Source organism: Mytilus californianus, unplaced genomic scaffold, assembly GCF_021869535.1.
Source record: "Mytilus californianus isolate M0D057914Y unplaced genomic scaffold, xbMytCali1.0.p SCAF_6, whole genome shotgun sequence".
Classification (NCBI taxonomy): Eukaryota; Metazoa; Mollusca; class Bivalvia; order Mytilida; family Mytilidae; genus Mytilus; species Mytilus californianus.
In genome coordinates, this window is record NW_026262712.1 from 117,610,110 (window position 1) to 117,627,277 (window position 17,168).

At 32.5% G+C, this 17,168-nt stretch overlaps 1 protein-coding gene across 1 annotated transcript in view; it reads left to right on the top strand.

Annotated features, from left to right (window-relative positions):
• The window catches only part of LOC127705354 (DNA-binding protein RFX6-like), a 53,340-nt gene that overhangs the window by 15,156 nt on the left and 21,016 nt on the right, over positions 1-17,168 (top strand). Inside the window, exons 3-6 of the mRNA XM_052209662.1 lie at positions 10,687-10,810; positions 10,984-11,045; positions 12,548-12,625; positions 16,163-16,190. Coding sequence (XP_052065622.1) covers positions 10,687-10,810; positions 10,984-11,045; positions 12,548-12,625; positions 16,163-16,190 — 292 coding nt within the window. The remainder of the gene's footprint in view (positions 1-10,686; positions 10,811-10,983; positions 11,046-12,547; positions 12,626-16,162; positions 16,191-17,168) is intronic.

Sequence of the window (17,168 nt, forward strand, 5' to 3'; positions counted from 1 at the left end):
GCCTAAAATTTGCAAAAATTTTACGATAAAACAATGATAACAAACTAGATGATAACGGCCCTGAAACTTCGCACGAAGGTCATCAGGGAGTAAATAAAACAATTCTGTGAAAATTTTGTATTTGCATATTCGAGCCACGCGAGAAACAATGGTTGAATCAGTTTTAAGACAGATATCACTTTAAATTCTTTCTAATGGCAAATTTCTATTGGTTTGTTATATGAATGAAAGAGGGAATCGATAAATGATAAAGCAACATAAAAACACCGAACGAAAGCACAACCTATTTGTTTCGTTTGCAAACCTGCTTACCCAAAGAACACATTGAAATAATAAATTCTATTTTGTTTTACATCCATTTAATTTGCAGTCTTTTCCAAAAGTCTGCATGTAAAAAAAAATTACACGCCACACTGACATGTGACTCCGTGACAGCAACTTTAGATAAAAAACGAATATTCCCACAAATAATGTATCACAAAAAGTGTACGTTCTAAAACGAAATAAAATCAAGGGTCACATACATTCGTTTTCATAAAGACAAAGAAAGGAAGAAAGGAAAGACTCACTGACTGAATAACTTTTGTCTCGAATGTTTACATTGAGGCTTTGAACATTCTACTAAAATATAATCTTTTGACATTAAAATGTAAAATTGGTATACAAGATCATAACAACAATCCTAAGATTTTAATCCATGTTCATCACAAGGCTTTGTTTGTTAAATGCTCTTATTTCTAAGGAGCTTACTTGTAAAAATACAAACGTACTGGCATCGCTACATCCCTAGGCCCGACGTGTTCCGATATCAAAGTCACGCCTCAGACGAGATCTCAATGTAAACAAAGTGTCACTCATATTTAAGTGGAAGGATTCAGCTTGTACCTCTGTCTTTGAAAATGGCTACAAAGTTACCTTAAGCTTTTATGGTATAATTCTTTTGGATTTTCACCATTAAAACATGTCAAGATTTTAAAACAAGGTCTTTTATTCTTGTTTGTCTAGGAAGAATAAAAGATAATGGTAACATAAAAACAAAGTGCATACAGATTTTTATTTACAAATCTGCGTTTTAGAGTGACTTGGCTAAACTATATCCAAATTCTTGATACTGTTGACATGATGAATAACTAAATTGCTTCGTCATTTTATAACGATCTTATGATTTGAAGAGTTGTAGCTTTTTTATTCTTTTTTGCTAAGATGATATTTTTCCATAACAACTAAAATTATTGAAGATTGTTTTTGAATCAACTTAGACTTCATTACAAGTGTGAGATTTGTTACTCAAGATATGACCCTGAATGTTCGGTGTTCAGTAGGAAATATAAAGAATAATGTAAAAAACCAAGCAATGTCAGAATACTTCAAATGAATATATTTCTTAAGATGGTTACTTGAACCGTTGAGAAACTTAAAAGCACATTATGTTCAACAAGCAAAATTATCAATCATGAAAGCTTGGAAAGAGGGACGAAGGATACCAGAGGGACAGTCAAACTCATAGATCGAAAACAAACTGACAACGCCATGACCAAAAATAAAAAGACAAACAGACAAATAATAGTACAGATGACACAACATAGAAAACTAAAGACTAAGCAACACGAACCCCACCAAAAACTGGGGGTGATCTCAGGTGCTCCCTAGAAACGTCCTTGTATAAGCCATAAAGGCATTGCATGATACATGTACCTCTAGATTTAAGTTGAATTCATTGTAAATATATGTTTGATAGATTAGGAGAACTATAGGGAAAAATCGTTCATTTTCCTGGGTTAAGGTGGTACCTAACACTACAGGGAGATAACTCTGTAAAAATCAGCTAAACGTTTTAATTACGTTGTATTGTTAAGGAAATATTAAGCTTCTCAATGATCAAAATTGGTGTTTGTCAAACTGCTATATAACCAGTGAATTTTTTCTGATAAAGTGGTTGGTTCAAATTATTTGAAATTTTTATATTTTTGTCAAAGGGTCAAAGTAAACATTTTGTCAAAATTTTATGAAAATTAAACGAGCCAAATTTATATTAGTCAAGGTGTTGGGTACCACCTTAAGGTTTCTGTTCCTTACTATGGGGTGGCGGAGGTCAACATTGGAACGCTGTGATTGGTTGTCAGGATTTTGTTTTATGAAAAACTGCACTATGTATATTTACAGTCTAAATTTCGGAAGACATTGACACATTTTTATTGAGAATTTTTCGTAATGACCTTTGATTTTTTTCATAAATATAATGGAAACTGATGGTTGATATGGATATAAACAAGATAAATAAGAAGATGGTCATGCTGTCATTCTATTTTATTTTTCATAACAGAATAGTAATGTACTTTTAGCACTCATACTTTTGTTGGCCTGATTATCATAAATAATAGTAGCAAATTTAGAAAATGTTGCCTATGGTGGCAAAAATACTGCCGTATTCCTTGACTGTTGGTAACGACAGAGAAAAAACAAATGCATTGATTTTAAGTGGGTTTGATACTTTTTGCTGAAAATATCGATAACTCTTGTACAAATGTAAACGAATAAAAACATAGGGGTAATTTAATATGACAGATCCCCAAACAAACAAAAAAATGAATTTAAAAGTTCATTTTGATTTCATAAAGATAGAATGGTCGGTGCTATTTGCATTCCAAACAATTTAAAGTTTTTGGGGTTTCCATGTACTGAACAATTGTTTGCAAATTTTTAAAGGACTTACTATTTCTTAACACATTGACTAGTACAATAAAGGTTATATAGCAATCTTTATTAGCCAAAATTTTGAGAAAAAATGGGCCCAATGGCTCCCTCACTTTGATTAAATATAATTTTCAGACAATGCAACACGATAAATAAAACTTTTAATTATCACGACTTTTTATGACCATCAGGGATATTGCCTCATACATTAATTCTGAAAAATATCATACTACTGTCTGAACATATGATTTTGAAGAAGAAAAAAACTTCTAACAACGACACATAAAAACAGAGTAAGAGCTATTAATTACATCATCTCTTGCTAGATTCAACACGAACAGGAAAATTACATAATCTGTTGTCATTCGTGTCTACAATTACACCTCTTCCTTTTTATAAAATCTGATTAATCGATCCAATAAGTGTGCGCTCATCGATTTTTATTCAGTGGTATTCTTTAAAAATTACTTGAAAGAATCTGTTGCTGATCTGTGAATTTCATAGACTATAGACATTACCTACTGGATGCTATACATGTCTTGTCAATGGTGAACATAACCCATAGACTATAGACATTACCTACTGGATGCTATACATGTCTTGTCAGGTGTAAACATAACCCATAGACTATAGACATTACCTACAGGATGCTATACATGTCTTGTCAGGTGTAAACATAACCCATAGACTATAGACATTACCTACAGGATGCTATACATGTCTTGTCTGGTGTAAACATAACCCATAGACTATAGACATTACCTACTGGCTGCTATACATGCCTTGTCAGGTGTAAACATAACCCATAGACTATAGACATTACCTACTGGATGCTATACATGTCTTGTCAGGTGTAAACATAACCCATAGACTATAGACATTACCTACAGGATGCTATACATGTCTTGTCTGGTGTAAACATAACCCATAGACTATAGACATTACCTACTTGATGCTATACATGTCTTGTCAGGTGTAAACATAACCCATAGACTATAGACATTACCTACAGGATGCTATACATGTCTTGTCAGGTGTAAACATATGCCTTGTCAGGTATAAACATAACCCATAGACTATAGACATTACCTACTGGATGCTATACATGTCTTGTCAGGTGTAAACATAACCCATAGACTATAGACATTACCTACTGGATGCTATACATGTCTTGTCGGGTATAAACATAACCCATAGACTATAGACATTACCTACTGGATGCTATACATGTCTTGTCAGGTGTAAACATAACCCATAGACTATAGACATTACCTACAGGATGCTATACATGTCTTGTCAGGTGTAAACATAACCCATAGACTATAGACATTACCTACTGGATGCTATACATGTCTTGTCGGGTGTAAACATAACCCATAGACTATAGACATTACCTACTGGATGCTATACATGTCTTGTCAGGTGTAAACATAACCCATAGACTATAGACATTACCTACAGGATGCTATACATGCCTTGTCGGGTATAAACATAACCCATAGACTATAGACATTACCTACTGGATGCTATACATGTCTTGTCGGGTGTAAACATAACCCATAGACTATAGACATTACCTACTGGATGCTATACATGTCTTGTCAGGTGTAAACATAACCCATAGACTACAGACATTACCTACTGGATGCTATACATGTCTTGTCAGGTGTAAACATAACCCATAGACTATAGACATTACCTACTGGCTGCTATACATGCCTTGTCAGGTGTAAACATATGCCTTGTCAGGTGTAAACATAACCCATAGACTATAGACATTACCTACAGGATGCTATACATGCCTTGTCAGGTGTAAACATAACCCATAGACTATAGACATTACCTACAGGATGCTATACATGTCTTGTCAGGTGTAAACATATGCCTTGTCAGGTATAAACATAACCCATAGACTATAGACATTACCTACTGGATGCTATACATGCCTTGTCAGGTGTAAACATAACCCATAGACTATAGACATTACCTACTGGATGCTATACATGCCTTGTCAGGTGTAAACATAACCCATAGACTATAGACATTACCTACAGGATGCTATACATGTCTTGTCAGGTGTAAACATAACCCATAGACTATAGACATTACCTAATGGATGCTATACATGTCTTGTCAGGTGTAAACATATGCCTTGTCAGGTGTAAACATAACCCATAGACTATAGACATTACCTACTGGATGCTATACATGCCTTGTCAGGTGTAAACATAACCCATAGACTATAGACATTACCTACAGGATGCTATACATGTCTTGTCAGGTGTAAACATATGCCTTGTCAGGTATAAACATAACCCATAGACTATAGACATTACCTACTGGATGCTATACATGTCTTGTCAGGTGTAAACATAACCCATAGACTATAGACATTACCTACAGGATGCTATACATGTCTTGTCAGGTGTAAACATATGCCTTGTCAGGTATAAACATAACCCATAGACTATAGACATTACCTACAGGATGCTATACATGTCTTGTCAGGTGTAAACATATGCCTTGTCAGGTATAAACATAACCCATAGACTATAGACATTACCTACTAGATGCTATACATGTCTTGTCAGGTGTAAACATAACCCATAGACTATAGACATTACCTACTTGATGCTATACATGTCTTGTCAGGTGTAAACATAACCCATAGACTATAGACATTACCTACAGGATGCTATACATGTCTTGTCAGGTGTAAACATATGCCTTGTCAGGTATAAACATAACCCATAGACTATAGACATTACCTACTGGATGCTATACATGTCTTGTCAGGTGTAAACATAACCCATAGACTATAGACATTACCTACTGGATGCTATACATGTCTTGTCGGGTATAAACATAACCCATAGACTATAGACATTACCTACTGGATGCTATACATGTCTTGTCAGGTGTAAACATAACCCATAGACTATAGACATTACCTACAGGATGCTATACATGCCTTGTCAGGTGTAAACATAACCCATAGACTATAGACATTACCTACAGGATGCTATACATGTCTTGTCGGGTGTAAACATAACACATAGACTACAGACATTACCTACTGGATGCTATACATGTCTTGTCAGGTGTAAACATAACCCATAGACTATAGACATTACCTACAGGATGCTATACATGTCTTGTCAGGTGTAAACATATGCCTTGTCAGGTATAAACATAACCCATAGACTATAGACATTACCTACTGGATGCTATACATGTCTTGTCGGGTGTAAACATAACACATAGACTACAGACATTACCTACTGGATGCTATACATGTCTTGTCAGGTGTAAACATAACCCATAGACTATAGACATTACCTACAGGATGCTATACATGTCTTGTCAGGTGTAAACATATGCCTTGTCAGGTATAAACATAACCCATAGACTATAGACATTACCTACTGGATGCTATACATGTCTTGTCGGGTGTAAACATAACACATAGACTACAGACATTACCTACTGGATGCTATACATGTCTTGTCAGGTGTAAACATAACCCATAGACTATAGACATTACCTACAGGATGCTATACATGTCTTGTCAGGTGTAAACATATGCCTTGTCAGGTATAAACATAACCCATAGACTATAGACATTACCTACTGGATGCTATACATGTCTTGTCGGGTGTAAACATAACACATAGACTATAGACATTACCTACTGGATGCTATACATGTCTTGTCTGGTGTAAACATAACCCATAGACTATAGACATTACCTACTGGATGCTATACATGTCTTGTCAGGTGTAAACATAACCCATAGACTATAGACATTACCTAATGGATGCTATACATGTCTTGTCAGATGTAAACATAACCTTCTGAATGTTGTGCGTGTTCAGTTTGGTGTAGACTATGCCGTTTCACATGTCTAGTCATGTTTAGACAGTAGCTACTGAGCTCCATGATATAAGGTGCAGTAACTACCTGCTTAATGTTGAACTTGTCTAGTTGTGCATAGTTATTGTCTGTGGTTATTTTCTGTTGTTATATTTTGTTATATTCTGTGGTTATATTCTGTTTTTGTTTGTGGTTATTTCCTGTTATTGTTTGTGGTTATTCCTGTAAGTATCTGTGGTTATTTTCTGTGGTTATATTTTTTATTGTCTGTTGTTATTGTCTGTTGTTATTTCCTTTTATTGTGTGTGGTTATTCCCAGTTATTTTCTGTGGTTATCCCCAGTTATTGTTTGTGGTTATTCCCAGTTATTTTCTGTGGTTATTTCCAGTTATTTTTGTGGTCATTTCCTGTAATGGTCTGTGGTAATTTACAGTTATTGTTTGTGGTAATTAGCTGTAATTGTATGTGGTTATTACCAGCTATTGTCTGTGGTTTTTTCCTGTTGTTGTCTGTAGTTATTCATATTTATTTTCTGTGGTTATTCCCACTTAATTTTGTGGTTATTTTCTGTTATTATATGTGGTTATTTCCAGTATCTGTCTGTCGTTATTTTCTGTTTTTGTCTGTGGTTGTTCCCAGTTATTGTCTGAATTCCTGTAATGGTCTGTGATAATTTCCAGTTGTTGTCTGTGGTATTTTCCTGTTATTGTCTGTGGTAATTTTCTGTTATGGTCTGTGGTTATTTCCTGTTATCGTTTGCAGTTCTTTCCTGTTATTGTCTGTGGTTATTTCCTGTTATTGTCTTTGGTTAATTACGAATTGTGTCTATGTTTTTTTCCGGTTATAGTCTGGTTATTTTCTGATATAATTTGTGGTTATATGCTGTAGTTCTTTATGGTAACTTCTAGGTATTGTCTTTGGTTATTTTCTGTTAAAGTTTGTGGTTATATGCTGTAGTTACTTGTGGTAACTTCTATGTATTGTCTTTGATTATTTTCTGATATAATTTGTGGTTATATGCTGTAGTTCTTTATGGTAACTTCTAGGTATTGTCTTTGGTTATTTTCTGATATAATTTGTGGTTATATGCTGTAGTTCTTTATGGTAACTTCTAGGTATTGTCTTTGGTTATTTTCTGATATAATTTGTGATTATATGTTGTAGTTATTTGTGGTAACTTCTAGGTATTGTCTTTGGTTATTTTCTGTAATAGTTTGTGGTTATATGTTGTAGTTGTTTGTGGTAACTTCTAGGTATTGTCTTTGGTTATTTTCTGTTAAAGTTTGTGGTTATATGCTGTAGTTACTTGTGGTAACTTCTAGGTATTGTCTTTGGTTACTTCAAACTAATGTTTGCAGTTACTTTCCCGTTACTGTCGACTCAAATATAGACCGAACAAAGTACTGCCGTGGTGGTAGTTAAACCTAAAGGAACAAATAATAAAACATAAATCAAATGAAGTTTCAGATTAGCTGCAAACCAAATCACACAAAGGTGCTAATTCTCCACGAGTAGAGTATTTGACATAACTTTATACATTGTCACATAAATTCTTTCTTATCTTTCCTCCAATCGTTTGACTAGATCATGCAAAGTCCGTTACAAATACACAATTCCTTTGAAAAGTCTAACAAAAAGATGTCAAATGACACGGGAACATGCTATAATCATAATTAACGAAGGTATATTCGTACATGTTACATTTGTCTTGATAATAGATAGTGCATATGGTTTACAAAAATATGCTATCTTACTGATTTATATAACACATAATCAATACAAAAGAAATATTACATAAAAGATGATATTGCACAAAATTAAGTAACGTGATTTAAAGTTTTACCATTTTATTCAGACTCACAGTAGGATATAAACATAACTTGTCCCATTAACCAACGAATGTAGTTTTTTTCAAATCTTTAAAAACTATGTCATATCAAATAGCGTCTTATAGGCAAAATGTAACAAAAGAATGATAAAGAATGCTATCTTTACTGCAACAGCAATCATAAACGTTTGCTCCTTGTTGAAGTCCCGATTGTGGCTTTTGAAACGAAGAGAAAATAATTATACGCTGTTCCCTATAGCTTTGGGTTTTGACAAGTGCGCGTAGGGATATTTGTTATGAATCAATACAACCATCTCATCTTTTCTATTCATTTAAATAAAATAATCATATCAACAGAAATGTAACTAAATACGAGCACAACTGTAAAACTATATCTCATTTTTTTCATGAAATCAATGAACGAAGGCAGCTTCAGTAACATATATTATTCCTCGGAGAGCAAGCTAGATACATGCACATTTTATAAAGAATAATATCCACGGAGAACATTGACCTTAATTGCACGCACTCATTGTCTAGAAAAACCGTAGACAACAGTATGTATTCACAAGCATTGGCATCTAAACAAACATTTATGTAATCCCAATGCAACTTTGAAGACAGTCATTCTATGCAACTATCCCTTCCTGTACAAACACAAGTGTTATGCTAAGTGAATCGTAATCCCGGACGACTTAAAGACTCATTTAATTGTAATTCACACATTAAGACTTGACTTGGGAAGTATTTATAGTCAACTACTATCATTGACTATAAACTTTAACGAAACATAGAAACGAAACATTTGGATTTCCTCGAAACTATGGAATGACCACAGTTTGTTCCTTAGCAAAGATGGCGATGGTGTGAAGTGTTTGTCAATTGAAACAAATTTACAATGTAGTTTGTAAACATATAAATATTTGATATCAATATGACAATAAATGAATGAATGAATGAATGAACGAACGAAAAACAGGAAAGTTCATAAATTATTTACTCTGTGTTTAGTGTTTTGACAATGCGATACTTTACTCAAATAATTAAATACTGGTATGACATTTAGTAAGGTATAGTTGAATCTTAACATATTTTCTTTAAATAATAGAAAAAATGAACAAAACAATCCAAATACTGATTTTGTGTCATGGATGGATACCCCATATCCTTTCTTTTCTATTATATTGTGTTCTCTCTCTCTCTCTCTCTCTCTCTCTCTCTCTCTCTCTCTCTCTCAAGTGTCATGGTGAAAATAAATTAGCGTAAAAGATCATGAAACCACATAGTTTTATACACTATAGGCACAGTACACTGCTTTTCATATCAATATGTATGCACGAATGTTTCTTATATATAACACATTATCAAAAATTAATCAATATTGATATCAAAATAAGTTTGTTTTGTATAAACCTTCGTGTTGAAAATTCAAAACTGTTTTTCGCTAATAATTTATAAATGGAATCTGTCAAATTTTGGTGATTAAAATCGTCCTTGTTTAGACACGCACCTTATGAAGATATATTCTATTTAATAAGCCAACATTTCTTTCTATTTTATCAAATCTTACTGGACATTCTTGATTATCAGATCAATAAATCTATCACAAGTAAAACGTTTACTTTTGATTAAGGAATATTTAATACCGAACTCTTTCCTCTACCGATAAAGATTTCTTATTTAAAGTACCTTGTATTATTGATGAATGCAGGATTTAATCCGAACGGACAGACACAAGGAAAGAGTATGATATGACAATTATTTCTTCCCCCATTTCAGTTCAGTATGTCTTATGCATTTAAGTTATCCTTTTTCTATTTGATATTTTAAGATTCTTTTTATGGTACTCCTGGAAGTTAAAAAATTTCCCAACATTTTCTCTCTCTCTCTCTCTCTCTCTCTCTCTCTCTCTCTCTCTCTCTCTCGTTCTGTGTCTGTCTGTCTCTCTCTGTCTGTCTGTCTCTCTCTCTCTTGTTGTTTTATTTTATGTCATGTATTGAACTATGTTTTATGTATCAATTAAACGGCTTGTACTGATGTAAACATTCTGTAGTTTTCATATGAGCAAATTGAATGGTGTCTCAACTGCATTTAAATGCGCTTCATGTTTTTTTAAATTCAGCATTCTGTAAGTTTTTTAAAAGTTGAAATTAATGGTTATGTATATTTTATTTATCATATTTAGATTTATGTCGTAGTTAGAAAAAAACTATAATTGTTATTATATATATAAATATATTAAAAAAAGAAGGTCTAGGCTGTTTCATAAAGATCTTTTGAATATGTTGTAGGTTAGAAGAGAACTATTGTATCTGTGAAGGAGTGTGTTTGCCGCGGTGTATACTGTATGCACATTATTTAGACTTCTGTAGAAAAGAAACACTAGAGCCCGCATGTGCAGCTACTTTTGGAAAGGTATTGATTTTGATTTTAGTAATAATAAATCTTTGCTAGATATAAAAATAAATGAATGAAAACAACAAAAACTGTTCTAATATATAAAGTTTTGTAATTTGAAATTTATCTATGGTATAGTAAATACGAATATTGTAAATAACAAAACATGTTTTTCTTACTTCTTATTTTAGACGATAAGACAGAAATTTCCACATCTTACGACAAGACGACTTGGTACACGAGGACATTCAAAGTAAGTTTTTTTTTATCCTATCATTTATCAAATCTGAAAATGGATGAACTATTTGCCACTGGGCGTTAGACAAATAACAATTAATCATGATTGTAGATGAAATTTATCCATATTTCCTTTATCGACCAAAAGTCCACTTTATATTAAAAATATGGACAGTTCACAGATCAATGCCAGATTCATCTACGGAACTTTTTAGTTTTTTAAGACTAGTAGTTTACGACATTTTTAATATTAATAGCGAGTATTAGTTACATCATTCTTTCAATAACACTATTATCAAAGCGTCTTACACATGTAATCAACCCCTGTTTTAGTGAATTTGTGTTGCTGGATCCCCCTTTCAATGACGCTATCATCAAAGCGTCTTACACATGTAATCAACCCCTGTATTAGTGAATTTGTGTTGCTGGATCCCCCTTTCAATAACACTATCATCAAAGCGTCTTACACATGTAATCAAACCCTGTTTTAGTGAATTTGTGTTGCTGGATCCCCCTTTCAATAACACTATCATCAAAGCGTCTTACACATGTAATCAACCCCTGTTATAGTGAATTTGTGTTGCTGGATCCCCCTTTCAATGACGCTATCATCAAAGCGTCTTACACATGTAATCAACCCCTGTATTAGTGAATTTGTGTTGCTGGATCCCCCTTTCAATGACACTATCATCAAAGCGTCTTACACATGTAATCAACCCCTGTTTTAGTGAATTTGTGTTGCTGGATCCCCCTTTCAATGACGCTATCATCGAAGCGTCTTACACATGTAATCAACCCCTGTTTTAGTGAATTTGTGTTGCTGGATCCCCCTTTCAATGACCCTATCATCGAAGCGTCTTACACATGTAATCAACCCCTGTTTTAGTGAATTTGTGTTGCTGGATCCCCCTTTCAATGACGCTATCATCGAAGCGTCTTACACATGTAATCAACCCCTGTTTTAGTGAATTTGTGTTGCTTGGTCCCCCTTTCAATGACGCTATCATCGAAGCGTCTTACACATGTAATCAACCCCTGTTTTAGTGAATTTGTGTTGCTGGATCCCCCTTTCAATGACGCTATCATCGAAGCCTCTTTACTGCACATGGGGTCAATCCCCGATCCCCGTCCCTCAGTATTTAGTAGGGTTTGTGTTATTTATTCTTTGTAATGAATGTCTCTGAGGACTTTCTTTTTTGCTTATGGTCTAGTGTGTTCTGTCCTTTGTTTGTTGCTAGAGATTTGTTATCCCCTTACGTTTTTTTCTCTTCTACAACTAAAACTAAAAATAAGACAGTAAAAGGTATATGTATTTCACTCTTTCAGATATCATTATTATGGACAGTATGAAGTATATGTATTTCACTCTTTCAGATATAATTATTATGTACAGTATGAAGTATATGTATTTCACTCTTTCAGATATCATTATTATGGACAGTATGAAGTATATGTATTTCACTCTTTCAGATATCATTATTATGGACAGTATGAAGTATATGTATTTCACTCTTTCAGATATCATTATTATGGAATAGGTATTAGAGAGACAAGTCAGTATTACCATTCAGTGTATACTGGGAAGGGATTAACTCGGTAAGTAACCTTTTTCATCATTATCAGGAAACATATGCGGTGACCTAAAATTGCTTACATCAACTCATTTGATCTCTACTGGATAGTTCTCTTATTGGTAATCATACCACATCTACTTACTTAATATGTTTTCGTGTAAAATTGGCGAATTAAATATTTAAATGTTAATATATGATTTTATTTTTTTATTTTTTCAATACATTACGATCATGATCATGTGAAACTCAGTTTAAAATACCTTGTCATCGTCCATACTATAGCTCAAAATACTGTTAGATATGACTGAAGATCTTTTCTTTGGCAATCTTTACAGATTACCTAATATACAGTAGATTTAAAACACAAGGCTAACGTGTTTTTGAAGAAAGTATTAAAATGATATAGTATATTGTAATGTTTACTGGTTATGAACTTCGTTTAAAAGCTGTGAGGTAATTTAAAAATAATAAAAGGCATTTGAACTGAAGGCAGTATTTTCACAGCAGAGGTGTTAACCTGAGCTTTACATAACGCTTTTTAAGTGAAAAAATAAACAAGAAAATTTTATTTATTTATTGCACATACATGTAAAATACGTTCTTTTCGAGGGTGTTTATATCAACAAAAAACTTGTTTAAAGTCACTTAAAGGCGTTATTTCAAACACTTATTTTAATATTATATTTACAGTTGCAAATTTATTTCTTAGTGTAAACTATTTTTCTATTAAGTTTAGAAGAAGTGGTTTTAAAAATCAAAAGAAACACTCATAAGAGCATCAATCTAATATTTGTACGAAGAAAATGAACAATTAGACACGAATACTCCGTTAACAACCTATTATACTTTTGTACATGCAAGTTAACCTCTTTGGTAAAAATTTACAGCTTTATAAGATTATTACTGTATTTCTAATTTGTTTTAGCAGATTTATAATCACTTCTGAAGAACATTCACAGTGTCAAAGAATTTTTTGACAGCTCATTTAGATATTTTTTGTCTGGTTGTAAAACTGCAGGTGTTCAAGTTATGTAAAATTGGATCAAAGTTATAACATAAGTGGTTTACATATATTTAATAAACCCATTTTGAACAAGTAATTGAAATACTTTTGGTCTAACATTAAAAACGTAATCAATTCTGATCAACTATTGCTACATCGATGAAGTTTTGAATTAATCGAAACATTCAACAAGATAGTGGGTTTTATCTTTGAAAAATCTAACAAGATCAGGTTTCTCCCTAAACAAATCATAATTCAAATTATCAACTGTAAGAAAAAATAAAAATAAAAATAATCACAAGAAGAATATGTGACTATAGGACAACATGCCCGATTCACACTGTCACATTTCTATGTTAAATATAACATGAAATCCTGGTCAAAACACTCATTTGACATTTTTTTAAAAGTTCACATTATTATGGACATGTGAACTTTATTTCAAGATGATGTGACCAGAACTATGCGGTAAACTTCTTTAAACCAGAATTGTAACTTGAAACGGGAAGGATGGACGGACAAACTGACTAGAAAACATAATCCGTCGTGGGCGGAGCATGAAAAAAACATTTATATTTTCATTCCTCTTACATTAAAACCATTCTTAAATGAAGTGTTGCAGAAGTTAACGAAAAGATGTTTTGAATATTTCTATAATTTTTTTCCTCGTGACTCAGTGGATGGGCTCTACATGATATATGAAGTTCATACGAGTCGATAATTTATTCTATAAATTAAATCCACAGTGAACAAGCTGCATAATTTATGATATAACATGATAGTATCAAACCTGTTACTTTAATATCAGAACAAAAGAACCAATTCAGCTACATCTGGTTTATTCCAATTTATCTTCCACGTTTACAAAACTTCAATACATTTCTATGATGAAGTATTAAATTATTTGATTAAACGTTTGCTTTAGATGTCTGGCTTATCAAACTTCGACGTTGGCTATTGTTGACCTGATGAAACAGCTTATAAATGCCTTAAAACCAAATAATACGGCTATGACCCAACTTTATCTTCGCTACATAAGGTTTTGGTGATATTGAAATACGCTCTGGTATAAATGTATACATAGAGAATGGACCTTATCGGGCAGCCCTGATTAAGAGCTTCCAGCAATGTATATTTGTCGACATAAATCTAATTATATTTATTTACCAGATAAAGAAGGAATTGTCCGTTGAGCCTGTATCATATCTTTCAGGTTAACCTAGATATTCATTGTTTATGTTTACGGGTCTTATTGGAAATATATTTAACTGTTTCTACTGAGTATATTAACGGTTACATTAAACCAAAAGCTCGTCAAATGGAGGTGTTTTCAAAATTAGAAAGTATAAAAATAATAACTCTTTCATTTTGTCATTTATTTGCAAATTTTTGAGCATTGGCATATATTGTCCAAACCAAATAACCTAATTCGTATGCATGTATCATAAATATAAAATTTGGCGCCTAATTTGATTACATTGCAATAATGTATTTATCTGTTAAACTTTTAAATCAGATGAGAACAACAGAACATGCATTAAAGTACTGTAAATTCAGAAATTATTGCGTGCATTTATTACTGCAATTTTTGAAGAATGGACAAAATTCGAGATTAGTTATTGCGATTTTAGAACAAATTTGCATAAAGATATATGCATCAGATATCATAATGCGAGTTCTTATTAATGCGATGCACGCCTAGTCGCATTATTCGCAATAATTAAAACCTCGCAACAATTTCTGATTTACAGTATGTAAGACGTCACTTGTCTTGAGGTAGAGAAATATTATCATTTTTAATTTTTTTGTGAACATGTATACTGGAATGTCCCTTCTTGAATAACTATTCATTATAAATATTTGCTAGTTCATGTTCGCTACACACTATTTCGGTCAAGTTTTGATTCCATGATTGTTGACTGTTTAACATATGGATATCGATACAGAAGCATACTCACAACAACAGTCAATAAAACTAGTCCTGATATCGATACAGAAGCATACTCGCAACAACAGTCAATAGAACTAGTCCTGATATCAATACAGAAGCATACTCACAACAACAGTCAATAGAACTAGTCCTGATATCGATACAGAAGCATACTCGTAACAACAGTCAATAGAACTAGTCCTGATATCGATGCAGAAGCATACTCACAACAACAGTCAAATAGAACTAGTACTGATATCGATACAGAAGCATACTCACAACAACAGTCAATAGAACTAGATAATATCGATACAGAAGCATACTCACAACAACAGTCAATAGAACTAGTACTGATATCAATACAGAAGCATACTCACAACAACAGTCAATAGAACTAGTCCTGATATCGATACAGAAGCATACTCACAACAACAGTCAATAGAACTAGTACTGATGTAGTTAAACTCTTCAAAGATAAGTCATCTCCAGGTTATAAAAGATAAATTAATACATTGACATTTTAAGATTGATATATATATAGAAATATTGGTGTAACTAAATGTTAGCGGTATTTTATTTGTTAAATTTTTATTTCTTCAATATATGTTTAATGTTTTTTTCTTCAGGTTTTCAGGATGCAAGCTGAAAAATGAGGTAAGGAGTAAATTTAATCTTTTAATTTCGATAGGAGTTAAATTTCAATATTTTTATCATTCTATTAATATAGCCCTGTAGTTTTTAGAGGAATAGATTATGATAAAAAATCGTTGTGGCAATTCACATGATAACATTATATCGAAAGTCATATTCGGATATTGTTTTATTAAAATTTGCTGTTATAAAATTTTGGAAATTATTTTTAAAATTAAGGTGTATCTCCCTCATACATATCTCTGATTCCTTGTCCGGATTTGGCTATACTTGAGTTCCGTTTTGGTTTGAGCCGCTCTTCAACATTTGTTTTAGATTTCGGATGTTCAAATATTTAGGCTTCGAACATAACTGACTAGACATTAATTGTCGAAATGCGCATCTGGTGCATTAAAATTAGTACCGTTTATTTTATCACATCGATATTGGCTAAGACTAGAGTAGTCTCAGATATTGGTAAGGAGTAAATTTATCCCTTAAAAGTCTTGAAAGAAATAATATTTCTATAGTGCAGAAATATGTATTGTCAAAATATAATATTAATTGTTTTGAATAACATTGTGGACTATAAAAAGAGATACAAGTTACGTACACTGTTTAACAAAATTTTCAATCATATATCAGTATTGTTTATGTTTTGCATAACTTTCGTTGTTACAAATAATCTGAAATCAAATGACTCTATCTTTCTTTTTTACAACGTCTTGTTGAAGAAAGAAGATACTGATCGTTTTAAATATTGTACATCTATCACCTATTTCTGAAAACAAAAGACATTTGTTCATCTAGTAATTTCAAATAAACATAAAGAATAAGTATTAAATGCATTAGGCGACATTGTATGCATTAATGTTATCGGTAACAGTAACATTATAGGCTGCAAATAATTCTCAGTTTGAAAGACGCAGAGAACTTCTAAAAACCTCTGAAATCTAAACTACAGACATATATTTATTTATATATTCATTTAAAACTTGTTTT